Genomic DNA, 20,392 nt, shown 5'->3' with positions numbered 1-20,392 from the left:
TTTTTTTGGGGGGGGTGAATGTGTGCATGTATGATTTTTCAGGATTATTCTAAGAGGATTTTTCAAGCCACTGTTTTCTCAGAATGGACAGTTATAATTCAAATTCACTAAAAATTTCCTTTATGAGTGGCTTTCTGGGGCTTTTCCTCTAACCCGTATTTGTAGTTTTGAAGGTCACACAATTCAATTCTAGTTATACATTCAATGGCTTTCTTACAGATTTGCATCCATTGTTGCAAAAAATGGCGGTGAGTATTCTATTTTCTCTTAATCAGAATCCCCTCTACTGGAATTGCCAACTTTTGGATGTTATACTTGATGTTATCTCTTTGCCTTTTAGGAAGAAATAATAGATGGAAGCTATCTGAATGGTAATGTGCCCCCTCGGTCTCCACTTGCTTCTTCTAAGAATTTCAAACAGAATGCGGCTGTGATCTCTCTGGAATGATTCCTTTTAACGATGTCTTTTCATTTTATTCCCATTGTAGCACTGCTGGATCTCATACAGTTTCAAAGGTAACCTGCCCTAGAGGAGAGGGGAAGGGATGGGATAGATTTTTAATAAAAATTCTTTTTTTTTTTTTTTTTTTTTTTTGAGACGGAGTCTCGCTCTGTCGCCCATGCTGGAGTGCTGTGGCCAGATCTCAGCTCACTGCAAGCTCCACCTCCCGGGTTCACGCCATTCTCCTGCCTCAGCCTCCCAAGTAGCTGGGACTACAGGCGCCCGCCACCTCGCCCAGCTAATTTTTTATATTTTTTAGTAGAGACGGGGTTTCACCGTGTTAGCCAGGATGGTCTCGATCTCCTGACCTCGTGATCCTCCTGTCTCAGCCTCCCAAAGTGCTGGGATTACAGGCTTGAGCCACCGCGCCCGGCCTTAATAAAAATTCTTAATGGAAGTCTCTTAATTGTAAAAAGTAATATGTGCTCATTACAAAAAATGTCAATCAATGTACAATGTTTTAAAAGTCAACACCCTTGCTCCACAGACATCATTCCTCCTCACTCTAGCATAAGAGCCAATTTTTTTTTTTTTTTTAACGGAGTTTCACTCTTGTTGCCCAGGCTGGAGTGCAGTGGTGCTATCTTGGTTCACTACTGCAACCTCTAACTCCAGGGTTCAAGCAATTTTCCTGCCTCAGCCTCCTGAGTAGCTGGGATTACAGACACCCATCACCACACTCGGCTAATTTTTGTATTTTTAGTAGAGATCGGTTTTCACCATGTTGGCCAGGCTGGTCTCAGACTCCTGACTTCAGGTGATCTGCCCACCTCAGCCTCCCGAAGTGCTGGGATTACAGGTGTTAGCCACCGTGCCCCGCCTAAGAGCTGAAATTTATTCAGTGCTTTCTGTGTAGTGGGTATTCTACTAAGTGCTTGGTATAGAAACAATCTAATCCTCACAAGTGCCACACAAGGTAGGCACTGTAGTTATCCCATTGCACACAACAGTGAAACTGAGGTCCAGGAAGGGTAAATCAAGGCCACACAACTGGGATGTGAACCAGTGGCCTGGCTCCAGGACCCATTCCCTTTACTTTTGCCCTATAAGCTGCATATAGAGATATACCAGGGACATGGGGCAGGGAGGTAGGTAGTGTGGAAATGCCAATATTAATAAACAGTTCTAATATGATGAGTACTATGATGGAGAAGAAATAGGGGTCTTGGGGCCCCATGTCAGAGATACCCAGTTATGTTGAAGTGAAAGATCCCCATAGCTACTCCTTTCCCTAAGATAACACCAATGGATACTTTCGGATGTGTGCTTTCAGTCTAAGTATTGTATTTATTAATTTAACCATCCATCCATCCATCCATTCATCTGTCTCTTTATAAGATTACAGGCCGGGCACGGTGGCTCATGCCTGTAATTCCTGCACTTTGGGAGGCCAAGGTGGGCAGATCACGAGGTCAGGAGTTGGGGACCAGCCTGGCCAACATAATGAAACCCTGTCTCTACTAAAAGTACACAAAAATTAGCCAGGCATGGTGTTGCGTACCTGTAGTCCCAGCTACTCGGGAGGCTGACGCAGGAGAATCACTTGAACCCAGGAGGCAGAGGTTGTAATAAGCCAAGATTGAGCCACTGCACTACAGCCTGGGCAACAGAGTGAGACTCTGTGTCAAAACAAACAAACAAACAAAAGATTACCAAAGGCTATTCATAGGCTGGGCATGGTGGCTCACCTCTGTAATCCCAGCACTTTGTGAGGCCAAGTTGGGAGGATCGCTTAAGGCCAGGAGTTCCAGCCCAACCCGGCCAACATGTCAAAATTCAGTCTCTACTAGAAATACAAAAATGAGCTGGGTGTGGTGGTGCACACCTGTAATCCCAGCTACTCGGGAGGATGAGGCAGGAGAATCGCTTGAACCTAGGAGGCGGAGGTTACAGTGAGCCAAGATTGCACCACTGTACTCCAGCCTGGGTGACAGAGTGAGACTCTGTCTCAAGAAAAAAAAAAAAAAAAAAGAAAAGGCTATTCATGAGCATTTACTGTGTGTTGGGCACTACCTTACAAGTTTTCATGTGTGAACAAATTTTAATCTCACAGTTGTTAGCCATATTTCATAGAAAGGGAAACTGAGGCACAAAAAATTTAGCAAATTGTCTCAAGTCACACAGCTAAGTGATGAAACTAGGATTCAAATCCAGTTTGGAGCCCACACTCTTAACTATGCTATTCCAGCCTCTCATGGTATGCCTAGCATCTGCTTTTTAAATGTATATCTTTCTAACTCAATCAGTTTGGATTGTAGTCAATCTAAGTAGATTGTTATGGGAATTAGAATATTGCATACAGCTTAGAAATTTGGGAATTGGCTTTGAGAGAATGGGATCCAGGCAGATTCCTAGAATTGGAAACTCTTCTATCACTGTGCCTGGTTAAGCAATTTTTTACTTCAGGCTGGGCATGGAGGTTCACTCCTGTAATCCCAGCACTTTGGGAGGCAGAGGTGGGAGGATTGCTTGAGCCCAGGAGTTTGAGACCAGCCTGGGCAACATAGTGAAACCCCGTCTCTAGAAAAAATAAAATTAGCCGGGTGTGGTGGTATGCACCTGTGATCCCAGCTGCTTGGGTGGCTGAGGTTGGAAGATCGCTTGGGCTGGGGAGATTGAGGCTGCAGTGAGCCGTGATCATGCAACAGAGCAAGACCCTGTTAAAAAAAAAAAAGAAAAGAAAAAAGAAAGAAAGAAAAGAAAAGAAAAAAGGAAAGAAAAGAAAAGAGAAACCTCCCACTTCCAAGCACAAAGTTTCTAACACCCCTGGTCCATCCCAACCTGTCCCCTGGGCACTTAGCTAGTACAGTAGTGCTTGTAGGAGAATCTGTCATTGTGATCTTTTCCCATCTGTCTTCAACTGAAGCTCCCACGTGTGGACGGATGACCTGTCCCACAGAGTCCTGGCCTATCTGAATTCCCGGAATGTTGCCTTCACCATCTCCAGCCTGCAGGTGTGTACCTGAGACCCATCTTTATGTTCCCATCTCAGTGCTCAGGGATTGCAAACTCAGGGGCCAGGTAAATTGGAGAAGTGGGCTGGATGTAGAGACAGTCTTTACTTCTGCAAGGAAAAGTGTTCTGTCCAGTTCTTCTTGAAACGTGATATAAGATATTTTGTCTTTCTTTCATTTTCCCACCTTTGATGGAAACATGATATATTAGGGTATAGGCTGAGCTGCTGTAACAAAAAGACCCCCAGAGGACAACAGCTCAAACAGTTTAGTTTATTTCTTTCTCATATAATAGTCCAGAGCTAAGTGGGAGAGCCACAGAGAAAAGGCAGCTCTATTCCATGAGGTTATCCAAGGACCCAGGTACCTTTTGTCTTTTTGCTTTGTCATCTCCTGGGGAGTTATTGCCCATGTGGTGGAAACACCACACCCCTTCTCCAATCCAGGGGAAGGGTGGGAAGAAGAAGACAAGGGTAAGCTTCTTCTCTTCTGAGGATATGACTTGCAAGTTACACAATTCCCTCTGCACACATTAGCTTGGCTCACACACAATAGTCACATCTTACTGCAAAGGAGACATGTACCCAACTAAAAGTTGAAGGGTTCAATTGATGAAGAGCAGTGAGAGAGTGGATATTTGGATATAGTGATCAGTCTTTCTACCATGGGTCCAAGAAATGTATTTTTTCCTCTTTTAACTCTACTGTAATGAAAACAATAGCACAAGCATGTTGATAGGTGGCAAAGGATATTTGCCTTAAGGGGCAATAGGGCTCATGCCTGCGGTGGTGACTGCGGTGAACTGCACAGCACCTGCCCGACTATTAGCCTAGTGTGGCATGTTGTGTCTTTTTCATTACACTGTGGATAACACAGAAAATTGGAGAAAAATTCTTTCAGTATTGAGAAACAATTATTCAGTTTAGCAAAAGTCCATTTATGTCATTAATTAATGAATAAAGTTCTGACATATGTCTTCATTGTTTCCATTTTCACTTACGTTTTAATGAAAATGGAAACATCAACCAACACTGATGTCACAAATATACTCAGAGAGCTTGTTGTCTGCCAGGTCCCAGGATACCCATTAGCTGGAGGTGGCTGTTGGCCCCACATGGCATCTGCTTTTCTTTCTCTTCATCAGTCAGGACAACTGAAGGAGAAGCAATGCTTGCCCCCTTTCTCTAGCAGTAATGGATACTCATGAGATGTATCTACTTTAACCTGATATATCTCTTCCTGTGTATATACCATATTCATTTGTTCATTCAATATCTACTGAGTTAACAACTGCTTTCTGCCAGGCATGGCTCCAGACACTGAGGTCTCAGTAGAGAACAAGACAGTCATGATTCTACCCACAGGACCTTTCATTTTAGGGGTGAGGCTTTAAGTAAGCCATTATTCACCTTGGTCAAGATAGAGAATAATAGCTGGCACTATTGAGCACTTACTGTGTGCTAGCCACTATCGAAAACACTTTACACACTGAATCCTCATAATAACCCTATGTGGTAAGTTCTCTTATTGCCTCCATTTTGCAGATAAAACTGAGGCCCAGAAGAAGTGTTGCTGATTTAGCAAATAAAAATACAGATGTGGCTCTGCATGGTGGCTCATGCCTGTAATCCCAGCACTTTGAGAGACATAAGTGGGAGGACTGCTTGATACCAGGAGTTGGAGACAAGCCCTGGCAACATAGTGAGACCCTGTCTCTACAAAAACAAACAAACAAGCAAACAAAAAATTAGCTGAGTGTGATGGCGTGGCCTGTAGTCCCAGCTACTGGGAAAGCTGAGGCAGGAGGATTGCTTGAGCCCAAGAGTTTGAGGTTACAGTGAGCTATGATCATACCACTGCATTCCAGCCTAGGCAACCGAGAAAGGCTCCGTCTCTAAAACAAAAACAAAAAACAGATGTCCAATTTCATTTGAATTTCAGATAAATAATGAGTGATTTTTTTTTTTTTGAGACAGAGTCTCTCTCTGTTGCCCAGGCTGGAGTGCAGTGGTGCCACCTCAGCTCACCTCAACCTCCGCCTCCCAGGTTCAAGTGATTCTCCTGCCTCAACCTCCTGAGTAGCTGGGACTACAGGTGCATGCACCATGCCTGGCTAATTTTTGTATTTTTAGTAGAGATGGGGTTTCACCATGTTGGCCAGGATGGTCTTGATCTCTTGACCTCGTGATCCACCTGCCTTGGCCTCCCAAAGTGCTGGGATTACAGGCATGAGCCACCGCGCCTGGGCCCTCACTTTTACATGTTAGCGGCTAATGAGGAAATTTGGAGCTGGCCCAACCAGACAGCTGGCCACCAGTTGTGGTCTCTGCAGGGAATGAGGTGGCCGGGCTGGGCCGCTGGCCATGGTGCTGACCATGTGCTCCTGCTCTTTCTGTTCTCACCGACTCTCCCAACACCCCCAATACAGGCAGCCATGGAAAACCACCTGGAGCAGCGTCTGCACCAGCCCCAGAAGCTGCTAGAGGACCTGAGGAAGACAGACGCCCAGCAGTTCCGCACTGCCATGAAATGCCTCTTAGAAGACAAGAAGGACCGCTTGGTGAGGCGCCCTTGGCATCCCGGGGATAGAGGAAGTCCAGCACCACGTGGTGTTGTTGAATTGAAAAAAATGGAGCCTGACTTAGGCCTTGGCCCTTTATTGCCTTTTCCTCTCTCCTTCTACCTCCTCCAACCCCCTGGGAGCTTTAGGATCTAAGTTTTCTCACTTACTTTCTCCAAAGTTAAAATGAAGAGCCTTATAATTTTTTATTTTATTTTTGTTTTAGACAGAGTCTTACTCTGTCACTCAGGCTGGAGTGCAGTGGCACAATCTCAGCTCACTGCAACTTCTGCCCCCTGGGTATACGGGATTCTTGTGCCTCAGCCTCCTAAGTAGCTGGGATTACAAGTGTGTGCCACCATGCTTGGCTAATTTTTGTATTTTTAGTAGAGATGAGATTTTACCAGGCTGGTCTCAAACTCCTGGCCTCAAGTGATCTGCCTGCCTTGGCCTCCCAAAGTGCTGGGATTACAAGTGTGAGCCACCATGCCTGGCCTAATTCATATTTTTGTGAGTACTAAGAAATGAGGGGTCCTAATTGAGGATCTGAGGATCTCCTGATTGTTTGGGTCAATAAACACCCACTAATAAAAATTACTAGGCACCAGTGGACACAGAGATCCTTCTGTCCTCAAGGAGCTCACAGTCTGGATGGGAGACAAAAAACAGAAACAGTTAATTTCCACAAAATGAGGTTAGTGATCCAAGAATATCACAAAGCAAGGCCTCTGAGACCGCAAAAACTGGGACTTAAAAAAGGTAAGTCATTTGCTCAGGACATACAGATAATGGAGGCCCTGGGATTTGAACCTGGGAATGCCTGACCCTAGTACCCATGGGGCTTAACCTGTAAGATTGTCATGAGAATTAATCGGATGATGCATGTTTGCTCCAAGCTTGGCACAGTAGAGTCAATGCTCAGTAAAATGGAGGCTTCTTTTGTTTTCTTAGAGACAGGGACTCTCTCTGTCATCCAGCCTGGAGTGCAGTGGTGTAGTTATAGCTCACTGCAGTGATATCCTGAGCCCAAGTGACCCTCCCACCTCAGCCTCTCAAGCAGCTAGGACTACAGATGTGCACCAGCACACCCAGCTAATTTAAAAACATTTATTTTATAGGGATGGGATCTCCCTATGTTGCCCAGGCTGGTCTCAAACTCCTGGGCTCAAGCGATCCACTTGCCTTGGCCTCCCAACGTGCTGGGGTTATAGATGTGAGCCACTGCGCCAGGCCAATCAGTCCTTTTCAAAAGCTCCCCAGATGGGCTGGGCATGGTGGCTCATACCTGTAACCCTAACACTTTGGGTGGTTGTAGGCAGATTGCTTGAGCCCAGTAGTTTGAGACCAGCCTGGGCAACATGGCAAAACTCCATCACTACAAAAAACAGCTGAGCATAGTGGTGTGTGCCTGTGGTCCCAGCTACTTGGGAGGCTGAGGTGGGAGCATTGCTTAAGCCCAGGAGGTTGAGGCTGCAGTGAGCTATAATCACACCACTGCACTGCAGCCTGGGTGACAGAGCAAGACCCTGTCTCAACAATAAAATCAAACTTTAAAAAAGCTCCCCAGGTGATTCTGATGTACACCCAGAGGTGAGAACCACGGGCTTGGAGGAAAGACCCTTGGGTCCGTTTAATGCATTACAGAGTTTGGTTCAAGATGACCTGGGGGCACATAAGGGAGGGAAATCTGATTTGAAGGAGGAAGTTGGAGGGATCAGAGACTTCACCAAGGAGATGGCAATGGAGCCCAGCCTTAAAGGATGAGCTAGATTTCACCAGAAAAAAGAGAGATGCAGAATTCCAGGTAGACCAAGGGCCTGAGTTATGCTGGTCAGGTGTATCTGGAGAGTGGGAAGGTTCCAGAGTGAGTGGAGCAGATAAAGGCCTTGACTTTGTTCTGCAGGGAATGGAAAGCTCTAGAAGATTCAATATAGCAGCATGGTGTTAAACAGTGATCCTGACTTTCCCCACTGTTGCAATGTGTGGTCCCTCCCAGGGCTTCTAAATTGATAGGCAGTTCTCAAGCTGACCCTGGCTTTTCTCATTGCTTTAGGACCTGAAAGACATCATCATCGACTTAGGAGAGATTCGAGAACGAGCCTTGCAGAGCCCTGGCGTGAACCGCAGCCTGTTTCTCATCACACTAGAGAGGTGTTTCCAGGTGATGAACTCCCTGGAGTGTGTGGAGATCCTGGGCAAGGTGCTGAGGGGGTCCTCAGGCAGCTTTCTCCAGCCAGACATCACAGAGCGGCTCCCTCGGGACCTGCGTGAGGATGCCTTTAAGAACCTGTGAGTGGTTTCTCCCACTTTTTTTTTTTTTTTTTGGGATGGAGTTTCACTCTGTCACCCAGGCTGGAGTGCAGTAGCGCAATCTCGGCTCACTGCAACCTCTGCCTCCCAGGTTCAAGCGATTCTCCTGCCTCAATTCCAAGTAACTGGGCTACAGGGGCACCTACTACACCCAACTAATTTTTGTATTTTTGTAGAGATGGAATTTCACCATGTTGGCCAGACTGGTCTGGAACTCCTGACCTCAAGTGATTTACCTGCCTTGGCCTCCCAAAGTGCTGGGATTACGGGCGTGAGCCACCACACCAGCCACTCCCACCTTCTTAACTCATCATGCTATCCTTCAGGGGCTGTAGTGAGAATTCAAAGAGGTATCACCTCGCAGCAGGGAGAAGGCAGGTGGGGACAGGTTTATATGCATGTTTTGGAGCAAAAGCTTAAAATCTGTAGAGTTAGGCTGGGTGTGGTAGCTCACGCCTGTGATCCCAGCACTTTGGGAAGCAGAGGTGAGTGGATCATGAGGTCAGCAGTTTGAGACCAACCTGGCCAACATGGCGAAACCATGTCTCTACTAAAAACACAAAAATTAACCAGGTATGGTGGCGGGTGCCTGTAATCTCAGCTACTTGGGAGGCTGAGGCAGGAGAATCACTTGAACCTGGGAGTTGGAGGTTACAGTGAGCCAGGATTGTGCCACTGCATTTCAGCCTGGGTGACAGAGTGAGACTCCGTATCAAAACAAAAACAAAAGCAAAACAAAACAAAAAAAAACACATAAACAAATACAGTGGGAAAAAAGTGTCACTAAATCCTAGCTAGATATGTTGCTTGCTTAAGTGTATTAGTCAGATTGGGCTGCTATAACAAAAATACCGTAGACTAAGTGGCTAATAAACAACAAGCGTTTATTTCTCATGGTTCTGGAGACTGGGAAGTCCAAGATCAAGGTACTGGCAGACTCAGTGTCTGGTGAGGGCTCACTTTCTGGTTTATAGGTGGCACCTGCTCACTATGTCCCCTTGTGGTGGAAGGGGTGAGCAAGCCCTCTGGGATCTCTTTTATAAAGAGCACTAATCCCATTCATGAGGTATCCAGCCTCATGAACTAATCACCTCCTCAAAACTCCACCTCTTAATACCGTCATGTTGGGAGTTAGGATTTCAACACATGAAATTTGGGGAAACACAAACTTTCAGTCCACAGCACCAAGGCTGGAACCTGGGTCTTGTTCTATTGATTTAAAAACAGTCTGAGTGTGTTTGAAAGACTCATTGGCACTAAACTGAGACCTTCTTGAGGGACAGCAGGAGGAGTGACAGAGCATTGAAAAAAGAGGACTTTTCTCCTTTTGAGATGCCATGCCAGTGTATGTTGGTTACAGCCAGCCCTGCTTGAAATTGTGCTTTGATGTAAACCAAATTCGAGGATTGGGTCTAGGACTTGAAGGGCCATAGGCATTGCAACCACCGCCAACTTCCTCCTTTAACTAATCGTAGCACTCTATGGCCATAAAACACTGTTTCTTTTTTTTTTTTTTGCGATGGGGTCTTGCTCTGTTGCCCAGGCTGGAGTGCAGTGGCACGATCTTGGCTCACTTCAAGCTCCGCCTCCCAGCTTCAAGCGATTCTCCTGCCTCAGCTTCCCGAGTAGCTGGGACTACAGGCACCTGCCACCACGCCCGGTTAATTTTTTGTATTTTTAGTGGAGACGGGGCTTCACCGTGTTAGCCAGGATGGTCTGGATCTCCTGACCTCGTGATCTGCCCACCTCGGCCTCCCAAAGTGCTGGGATTACAGGCGTGAGCCACCGTGCCCGGCCATAAAACACTCTTTCTAAATCTAAAAATGATTTAGAAGAAGGAAAAGCCCAATGTGATGATAACAATGTGGGAGATTCCTTTTATCTTTTGCAGCCAAAGGGCAGTAGGTGAAACAGACAGTATACTGACCTCATCTTTTCTCTAGGGTGTCAGTTTTTTTCATTAAGATATATATACATGAAACCCTTTTGCTCTGCAGGCTATTACACTATTCCTTTTAAATTCAGTGTCTCCTCCCTCCGCTATTCATTCAGGTTGTGGAAGAGAACATCATTGGAGACAGAGTTGATTGGTTACTGCTTATCTGAGTGAGCAGTAAACCCAAGTGGCAGAAAAACCCATTCAAACTGGCTTGAAGCAAAAAGGGTATTAATGGAACATGTAATTGAATAGTTTTAGGCGTAGGGCTGACTTCAGACACAGCTGGATCCAGAGACTCAAATGATGCCATCGGGAACATCTTTGGCTCTTTATCTTATATGCTGAAAACCACTGAATTGTGTACTTTATTTATTTTATTTTATTTTTTGAGACAGAGTTTCCCTCTTGTTGCCCAGGCTGGAGTGCAATGGTGCCATCTCGACTCACTGCAACCTCCGCCTCCCAGGTTCAAGCGATTCTCCTGTCTCAGCCTCCGAAGTAGCTAGGATTACAGGTGTATGCCACCACACCTGGCTAATTTTTGTACTTTTAGTAGAGACAGAGTTTCATCATATTGGTCAGGCTGGTCTCGAACTCCTGACCTCAGGTGATCTGCCCGTCTTGGCCTCCCAAATTGCTGGGATTACAGGCGTGAGCCACAGCACCTGGCTGAATTGTGTACTTTAAATGGGTGAATTATAAGGTGTGTGAATTATATCTCAACAGAGTTGTCCCCCACCTCCCCCAAAAAGGACCAAGAGGTGAGGAAGTGGAGACAACATGTATGGAATATTCTTTGGAAGGTGTTTAGCTATGAAGGGGAAGAGGAAAATGGGAAAAATAGCTACATATAGCTAAGGAGTGTGTGTATGGGGGTATTTTTTATTATTAAGTTCTGGGGTACACGTGCAGGATGTGCAGGTTTGTTACATAGGTAAATGCGTGTCATGGTGGTTTGCTGTACCTATCAACCCATCACCTAGGTATTAAGTCCAGCATGCATTAGCTATTTTTCCTAATGCTCTCCCTTCCCCCATCCCACCCCTCCAATAGGCCCCAGTGTGTGTTGTTCCCCTCCCTGTGTCCATGTGATCTCATTGTTCAGCTTCCACTTGTAAGTGAGAACATGGGGAGTTTCATTTTCTGTTCCTGCGTTAGTTTGCTGAGGATAATGGCTTCCAGGTCCATTCATGTCCCTGCAAAAGTCATGATCTTATTCATTTTTATGGCTACATAGTATTCCATGGTATACATGTACCACATTTTCTTTATCCAGTCTATTATTGATGGGCATTTGGGTTGACTACATGTCTTTGCTATTGTGAATAGTGCTGTAATGAACATATGTGCATTTATCTTTGTGACAGAATGATTTATTTTTTTTGGTATATACCCGGTAATGGGATTGCTGGATCAAATGGTATTTCTAGTTCTAGATCTTTGAGGAATCGCTACACTGTCTTCCACAATGGTTGAACTAATTTACATTCAGGATAGGGAAGGGTTTTTTTTTTTTTATGCTTTTAAGTTATAGGGTACACGTGCACAACATGCAGGTTTGATACATAGGTAAAAATGTGCCATGTTGGTTTACCGCACCCATCAACTCATCATTTACATTAGGTATTTCTCCTAATGCTATCCCTCCCCCAGCCCTCCACCCCCTGACAGGCCCTGGTGTGTGATGTTCCCCTCCCTGTGTCCAAGTGATCTCATTGTTCAATTCCCACCTATGAGTAAGAACATGCGGTGTTTGATTTTCTGTTCTTGTGATAGTTTGCTGAGAATGATGGTTTCCAGCTTCATCCATGTCCCTGCAAAGGACATGAAGTCATCCTTTTTTATGGCTGCATAGTATTCCATGGTGCATATGTGCCACGTTTTCTTAATCCAGTCTATCATTGATGGACATTTGGGTTGGTTCCAAGTCTTTGCTATTGCGAATAGTGCAGCAATAAACATACATGTGCATGTGTCTTTATAGTAGCATGATTTATAATCCTTTGGGTATATACCCAGTAATAGGATTGCTGGGTCAAATGGTACTTCTGGTTCTAGATCCTTGAGGAATCGCCACACTGTCTTCCACAATGGTTGAATCAGTTTACAGTCCCACCAACAGTGTAAAAGCGTTCCTATTTCTCCACATCCAGGAGAGGGAAGGGTTTTAACACAAGACAGCTTTGGGTCACGTTTGCTGTTGTGACTCCCTCTTTAAAACGGCCCCCACCTGCTTGTTATTAATTGATGCCTGTGTTTGTGTCATTTAGATCTGCAGTGTTCAAAGATCTCTACGACAAAACCTCGGCTCATTCCCAGAGAGCTCTCTATTCCTGGATGAGTGGGATATTGCAGACATCCTCCAATGCCACTGGTGAGCCTGTACTTGGAGGTGGGATCACTTTTTGGGGGAAGAATATCTTCAAAAGAGGTGCTTCATACATGGATTTGATGTTGTTCTCTTCTGATTTTTACTACCTCCCACCAGTTTGAAAAACAGTTTGATGTGGCTTATGGAGTAAAACACATACCCCATTTTGTTAATGCATTTTGCACATGTGGAAGTCTCTGATATAATGATGTATCTGTATTTCTGTATTTCACAATCCATGTTGTGTCTTAGTTTTTTAGTGGAATATAAATAATGATGGTAACTTAGATTCAATGTGAACCTTGAGTAGGGTTACAAGTTCAAAATCTGTATTAAAAAATCTATATTAAAATGAGAGAAGAGGCTGGGCATGGTGGCTCATGCCTGTAATCCCAGCACTTGGAAGGCTGAAGCAGGAGGATTGCCTGAGGTCAGGACTTAGAGGCCAGCCTGACCAACATGGTGAAACCCTATCTCTACTAAAAATATAAAAATTAGCTGGGCGTGGTGGTGGGCACCTGTAATCCCAGCTACTCAGGAGGCTGAGGCAGGAGAATCCCTTCAACCGGGGAGGCAGAGATTGCTGTGAACCAAGATGGTGCCAGCCATTGCACTCCAGCCTGGGCAACAGAGCAAGATGCTGCCTAAAAAAAAAAAAAAAGAGAGAGAGAGAAGAGAATTTTGTTAGGAAATCTAGGCAATAAAGCACAGAAATTTAACTCTGAGCATCCTGGCAACCAAAGCAGGTAGGTCAGGATTTATTTATTTGATGGATGTTGATTAAAGCCTCCTTGTGTCCTAGAGCAGTCAAATTCATAAAGACAGCAATTAGAATGGTGGTAGAGTTCCGATTTTGCAAGGTGCAAAACATTCTGGATATGGCTGATGGTGACGGCCGCACAATAATGTGACTGTGAATGTACTTCACCATACACTTAAAAATGGGGCCTGGTGGGCCGGGTGCGGTGGTTCATGCCTGTAATCCTGGCACGTTGCGAGGCTGAGGCAGGCGGATCAACTGAGATCAGGAGTTCGAGACCAGCCTAGCCAACATGGGGAAACCCCCTCTCTACGATAAATACAAAAAATTAGCCTGGTGTGGTGGTGTGTGTCTGTAGTCCCAGCTATTTGGGAGGCTGAGGCAGGAGAATCACTTGATGCCAGGAGGCAGAGGTTGCAGTGAGCTGAGATCACACAATTGCACTGCATCTTGGGTGACAGAGTGAGACTCTGTCTCAAAAAAAAAAGAAAAAGAAAAAGAAAAGAAAAGAAAATTGGGGCCGAGTGCGGTGGCTCACGCCTGTGATCCCAACACTTTGGGAGGCTGAGATGGGCGGATCACTTGAGGTTAGGAGTTTGAGACCAGCCTGGCCAACATGGCGAAACTGTCTTTACCCCCCAAAAAAAAAAAAAAAAGCCAGGCATGGTGGCGCATGCCTGTGGTCCCAGCTACTTAGGAGGCTGAGGCGGGAGAATCGCTGGAACCTGGAGGGCAGAAGTTGCAGTGAGCTGGGATTGTACCACTGCACTCCAGCCTGTGTGATGGAGTGAGACCCTGTCTCAAAAAAACAAAAACAAAAACAAAAACAAAACAGAGATAGAAAAGAATGGCTATATAGATTAGCAGTACAAACAATTTCTCAGATAGCTTCAATTTGTTAACCTTTAATGTCAGTAATGTAAACAGAATAAACTTTTTAAAAGCCCCCTATCAATAGCTGAAAATAGAGAAGGAAACAAAACAAAGTCTCTGCTCTTATGACCCTATTGTTTTATTGTGGGAGGGTTGGTGGAGAAAAGATTTTAAACATGTAAGTAAATAGAGAGAGAGAGAGAGAGAGAGAGAGAGAGAGAGAACTTAGAAATTTAGATACTGGTAGCTGCTATGAAGAAAATAAAATAGTTTGTTGAGATGGAGTCTTACTCTGTCACCCAGGCTGGAGTGCAGTGGCACAATTTTGGCTTACTGCAACCTTTGCCTCCCGGGTTCAAGTGATTCCCTTGTCTCAGCTCCCGAATGGCTGAGATTATAGGTGCCTGCCACCATGCCCAGCTAATTTTTGTATTTTTAGTAGAGACGTGATTCCTCCATGTTGGCTAGGCTGGTTTCGAACTCCTGACCTCAAGTGATCCACCTGGTTTGGCCTCCCAAAGTGCTGGGATTACAGGCATGAGCCACTGCACCCAGTCAGAAAGGATTATTATAGGTACTTTAGACTAGAAGAGCGCTTGGCAAATGTTTTCTGTAAAGGACTAGGTAAATATTTTAGGCTTTGTAAGCCCACCATCTCTGCCTCAACTATTCAGCTCTGACATTGCATCTTGAAAATAGCTGTAGTCAATAGATGAATGAGCATGCCTGTGTCCCAGTAGAGCTTTTTTTATGGATGCTGAAATTTGAAATTTGTATAACTTTCATGTGTCACCAAATAGGATTTTTCTTTTGATTTTCCTTTCAGCCATTTAAAAAATGTAAAAATGAGGCAGGGGGCAGTGGCTCATGCTTGTAATCCTAGCACTTTGGGAGGCCCAGGCAGGAGGATTGCTTGAAGCCAAAAGTTCAAGACCAGCCTAGGCAACATAGCAAGACCCCATCTTTTAAAAAATTAAAAAAGAATTAGCCGGTGTGCTGGTACACGCCTGTAGTCCCAGCTACTCTGGAGGCTGAGGCGGGGAGGATCCCTCGAACTCAGGAGTTTGAGGCTGCAGTGAGCAATGATGGCGCAACTGGACTCCAGCCTGGGAGACAGAGCGAGACCTTGTCTCTAAAAAAACTCCAAAATAATAAATGTAAAAACCATTTTTGGCTCACAGGCTGTATAAAAACAGGTGGCGGACTGAGTTTGCCCCATGGACCAGTTTGCTAACTCTTGGACTAAGGAATCAGGGAAGACCTCTCAAATGGGTGACATTTGAATCAAGACCAAAATGAGGAGATGGAACCAGTCATGTAAGGCTCTGGAGAAAGGGCATCCCAGAGAGAGATCCCAGGAAATACAAAGGCCCTGAGATGGGAATGAGCTCTGTGTGGGGAAAACATAAGGAGAGCAGATGGGGCTAGAGGATGGGGAGTGCCAATCAATCCTTTTCCTGGAATTCAGCTCTGAGATTTGTGCATAATGAACATTAAACAAGATCGTAATCAAAGTCTCAAATGCATAGTAGAATTCCCTCTGCCTGGTGCATAATTATGGCCTCCAGGAATCAGAGTCTCACACTGGGTAACCATGAGAAAGCCACTCAACCTTCAGACTTCTCTGTCTTTATTGCCAGAGTTTAATTAGGCACAGACTTTGCTTCTAAAATTCCTATACGGTTTGCTTCATTATTAAACTACAGTGAGTTAAAATTAATTCTGTTGGGACTTATTTATTTATTTATTTTTCATGAAGTCCCTTGAGGGAACTGGAGATATGGTGGCTGTTAAAAATATTCCAACCTTGCTGGCCAGGCATGGTTGCTTACACCTGTAATCCTAGCATTTTGGAAGGCTGAGGAAGGAGGATTGCTTGAGGTCAGGAGTTTAAGGCCAGCCTGGACAATGTGCTGAGACCCCTCTCTCTACAAAAAAATTGAAAGATTAGCCAGGTGTGGTGGTGTGTGCCTGTAGTCCTAGCTGCTAGGAAGGCTGAGGCAAGAGTTCGAGGCTTCAGTGAGCTATGATCATCCCACTGCACTCCAGCCTGGATAACAGAGGAAAAAGAAAATCCCAAGCTTGGGGATGATTGATCTGTGGAAATAGAGTTCATGCTTAGTAATTAGTTAAAAAATAAACAACTCAGCTTGGTTTTTTGTGAATGTGTGGTTCTAGCCTCAAAATTTTCTAGCGCTCTATATAGGCAAGGCAAATGTCCAGGGTCCCCATCTAGAGGATCATAGGAGTCTGCCTGTGTCACCCCAACATCGTTGATTTCTCGTTTGGGGGAGGCACTCCATATGTTCTTGTGAATCAGTCCATACAAAAGTTATTTCTCCATCTCATTTGGGCATCTGTCATTGCCCAGGGCTTCTGCAAATAGCTCTTGGTGTTAGAGTCATTGCACACTGTAAATGCTCCCCACTTCTTTCATTTTCCCCAAATGCCTCCAATACAATGTTGATGTGTGTAAATGTCTTTTGCTAAAGAACTGGGGAGCACTGGCAGTCAATTCCAGCTCAGTGAAACTTGAAGTCTGATCCTAGACTTGAGATATATATATATACATATTTTGTTTTTTATTTTTGAGACAGAGTCTGGCTCTGTCACGCAGGCTGGAGTGCAGTGGCACGATCTCAGCTTACTGCAACCTCTGCCTCCCGGGTACAAGCGATTCTCCTGCCTCAGCTTCCTGAGTAGCTGGGACTACAGGCGTGCGCCACCATGCCTGGCTAATTTTTGTATTTTTAGTAGAGATGGGGTTTCACCATGTTGGCCAGTATGGTCTCAATCCCCTGACCTCGTGATTCACCTGCCTTGGCCTCCCAAAGCACTGGGATTACAGGCGTGAGTCACCGCACCCAGCCAACTTGATGGTTTTTAAAGTTCCACTGACATCTCAGTGATGGGGAATTTCAAAAGCCAGAACAGGGTGTCAGAGAGAGTCCTCTGGGAATTCAGTGGAGGGAGAAAATACTTCTGTGAAGGAGATAAGAGAAGACTTTAAGGGAGAGGAAAATTTGAGCTTGATCTTCAAGTAGGATTTAGATGCAGAAGGGTTAAAGAAAAGCATTGTAGGTGGTGAAAAGGGCCAAGGCCAGCCAAGGTTTGGAGAATGTTTTAGGGAGTTACAAGTAGTTTGGTTTGGTTCAAGTATAGTAACATGGTGATAATGAATAAGGATGATCATTATTAGTGGTAGTGATGCAAGAGAGTCAAACATATTTCATGTTGCCAGATTATTATTATTATTAGACAGAGTCTCACTCTGTCGCCCAGGCTGGAATGCAGGGACCTGATCTCGGCTCACTGCAACCTCTACCTCTCAGGTTCAAGAGATTCTCCTGCCTCAGCCTCCCGAGTAGCTGAGATTACCGGTGCTAGTACACCAGGCTAATTTTTTTATATTTTTAGTAGAGCCGGGATTTTGTGATTATAGGCGTTAGCCACCGGGCCTGGCCTCATGTTTCCAGGTTATTTAGTAACCAATTGAACAAAAAAATAAAACTACATTTTGTGGGTTTTAAGTATTAAAAATAATCTGCATTTCTTATTTATTTATTTTTAATAATAATTATTTTTTAAAAGAGACAGGGTCTCACTCTGTTGCCCAGGCTGGAGTGCAGTACAGTGAGTGCACAGCTCATTGTAGCCTCAAATTCCTGGTTTCAAGCGATCCTGCCTCCTTAGTTTCCTGAGTAGCTGGGATTACAGGTACATGTCACTGCCACTGGCTTTTTTTTTTTTTTGAGACGGAGTCTCGCTCTGTCACCCAGGCTGGAGTGCAGTGGCGCGATCTCAGCTCACTGCAAGCTCCGCCTCCCAGGTTTACACCATTCTCCTGCCTCAGCCTCCAGAGTAGCTGGGACTACAGGCGCCTGCCACCTCGCCCGGCTAGTGTTTTTTGTATTTTTAGTAGAGACGGGGTTTCACCGTGTTAGCCAGGATGGTCTCGATCTCCTGACCTCGTGATCCGCCCGTCTCGGCCTCCCAAAGTGCTGGGATTATAGGCTTGAGCCACCGCGCCCGGCCGAGACCACACTCTTGAGTAACAACGTCTGAGGTGGTGTGAATATGTGGTCACATCCTACATGTGATCTCACAGGTAGGCCCTACATATATGGTTGTTGAATGAGTTAACAATAAATTAATGTAGCTGGATGCGGTGGTTCACACCTGTAATCCCAGCACTTGGGGAGGTGGAGGCAGGCAGATCACCTGAGGTCAGCAGTTGGAGACCAGCTGACCGACATGGTGAAACCTTGTCTCTACTAAAAATACAAAAATTAGCTGGGCATGGTGGCGGGTGCCTGTAATCCCAGCTACTTGGGAGACTAAGGTAGGAGAATCGCTTGAACCGGGAGGTGGAGGTTGCAATGAGCTGAGATCATCACACCACTGCACTCCAACCTGGGTAACAGAGTGAGACTCCATCTCAAAAAACCGTGAAAAACAAAATAAACAAAGAATTAATGAATACAAGAAGGAGGTCCTGATAGCAAAGATGCTGTTGACTATCACATATCAGTGTAAAGGCTTTTATTTATTTATTTACTCATTTATTCATTTCTTTATTTTTTGTAGATGACTCTGTTTCATGGGTCACTGCGGAAAACTTATGGATTTTGGGCAGATACATGGTTCACCTATCGTTTGAAGAAATTATGAAAATTAGCCCTACAGAAGTGAGTTGGAAAAGTACATTTGTACGTCACCATTACTAATACACTTGGGGTAAGGTGTATTCTCAAACTCTAATGTTTATCCAGCCAGCCAAGGTGCCTTGGAAACTGTATACCCTCCTCATCCCAATAGAGCTTGGGCCTCTAAAGAAAACTACTGGAAGAAAGTTTCAAGTGGACAGTCATGGGATTGTGTTTTAGTGTGGAAGGGCTAAGAAAAGAAAAAGAATTGTGGACAATTAAGATCACATCTCTGATGTGAGCAAACACAATTTAAAGGGATTGTTGGCTATGAGCCAAAAATCATTTAAGGGTATTTTTGTACTGGAGAAGGCCAAGGACAAAAGATATAAAGTTTCCTGTCCTTGGAAGCATGAACTCAAAGAAAAAACAACATGGATTGATATTTACTTCTATTTATAGCTACTTCTGTTAATGGCTACCTGATCATGAGCAATGGTTAGATTTTAATTCTAGAGTTTACAGTGGAGAAATGTACACATTCTAGGGTTACTTAACGCACTAGTTAACCTGTCCCTCTCCTTTTGATGTTGACCCAATGACACTAAAATCCCTTGGACATCATGATTCTTGAAGGCAGTCTCCAAAGAATGGTGCCAACACAAAAGGATTCATGAAAAGACTGTGGGCCTTGCTTCCAATTTTTGTTCTTCTTCTTCTTCTTTTTTTTTTTTTTTAAATCATATGTGCCCTGACACTTCTGGCCAGTGAGAGAAGTGTTTGCATCAAATGACTGGCCTGTTCAAGGACCCGTTGACCCAGCAATGTCTGGTTATTATGAAACCAGAGGCAGAATGAGGTTTCTCTCCTTTATCTGGGGTGCTGGGAGTATTTCAAGTGTCTTCCAATTTTTATAACCCGCAGTCCTAGAATTAACCCCCCACCCCACTGCCATTTACTCTCTCAATGTGGAGTTGCTTTGAGTAGGTAACAGCTTAAATTCTTAGAAAGCTGGGTCCCCTAGAGGAAATTTCTAAGATCAAGCAATCATTTGCAACTTTTTATTCTCTAAAAATGTAGAGAAGGGAGAAGTCAAGAATAACACTGCTAAAAGGGAATTTTATTTTATTTTATTTTATTTTTACTTATTTATTTAGGAGATGGAGTCTCGTTCTGTCATCCAGGCTAAAGTGCAGTAGCACGATCTCGGCTCACTGCAACCTCCTTCTCCCAGATTCAATTGATTCTCCTGCCTTAGCCTCTTGAGTAGCTGGGATTACAGGCACGTGCCACCACGCCTGGCTAATTTTTGTATTTTTAGTAGAGATGAGGTTTCACCATGTTGGCCAGACTGGTCTTGAACTCTTCACCTCAGGTGATCTGCCTTGCCTCAGATTCCCAAAGTGCTGTTATTACAGGTGTGAGCCACCGCACCCAGCCTAAAAAGGAATTTTATATAGACAAAGAGTACAATCCA

General features: G+C 44.7%; 1 protein-coding gene across 1 annotated transcript in view; it reads left to right on the top strand.

Annotated features, from left to right (window-relative positions):
- The first annotated feature begins 242 nt into the window (after positions 1–242).
- OTOA (otoancorin) overlaps positions 243–20,392 on the top strand; it is an 85,947-nt gene continuing 65,797 nt past the window's right edge. The window contains exons 1-8 of the mRNA XM_033219832.1: positions 243–248; positions 341–371; positions 489–516; positions 3,369–3,456; positions 5,885–6,016; positions 8,070–8,305; positions 12,536–12,639; positions 18,857–18,957. Coding sequence (XP_033075723.1) covers positions 243–248; positions 341–371; positions 489–516; positions 3,369–3,456; positions 5,885–6,016; positions 8,070–8,305; positions 12,536–12,639; positions 18,857–18,957 — 726 coding nt within the window. The remainder of the gene's footprint in view (positions 249–340; positions 372–488; positions 517–3,368; positions 3,457–5,884; positions 6,017–8,069; positions 8,306–12,535; positions 12,640–18,856; positions 18,958–20,392) is intronic.

This window comes from Trachypithecus francoisi, unplaced genomic scaffold (genome assembly GCF_009764315.1).
Source record: "Trachypithecus francoisi isolate TF-2019V2 unplaced genomic scaffold, Tfra_2.0 Lachesis_group10, whole genome shotgun sequence".
In the NCBI taxonomy this organism is placed as follows: domain Eukaryota; kingdom Metazoa; phylum Chordata; class Mammalia; order Primates; family Cercopithecidae; genus Trachypithecus; species Trachypithecus francoisi.
This window is presented reverse-complemented; position numbering and strand designations above follow the sequence as displayed.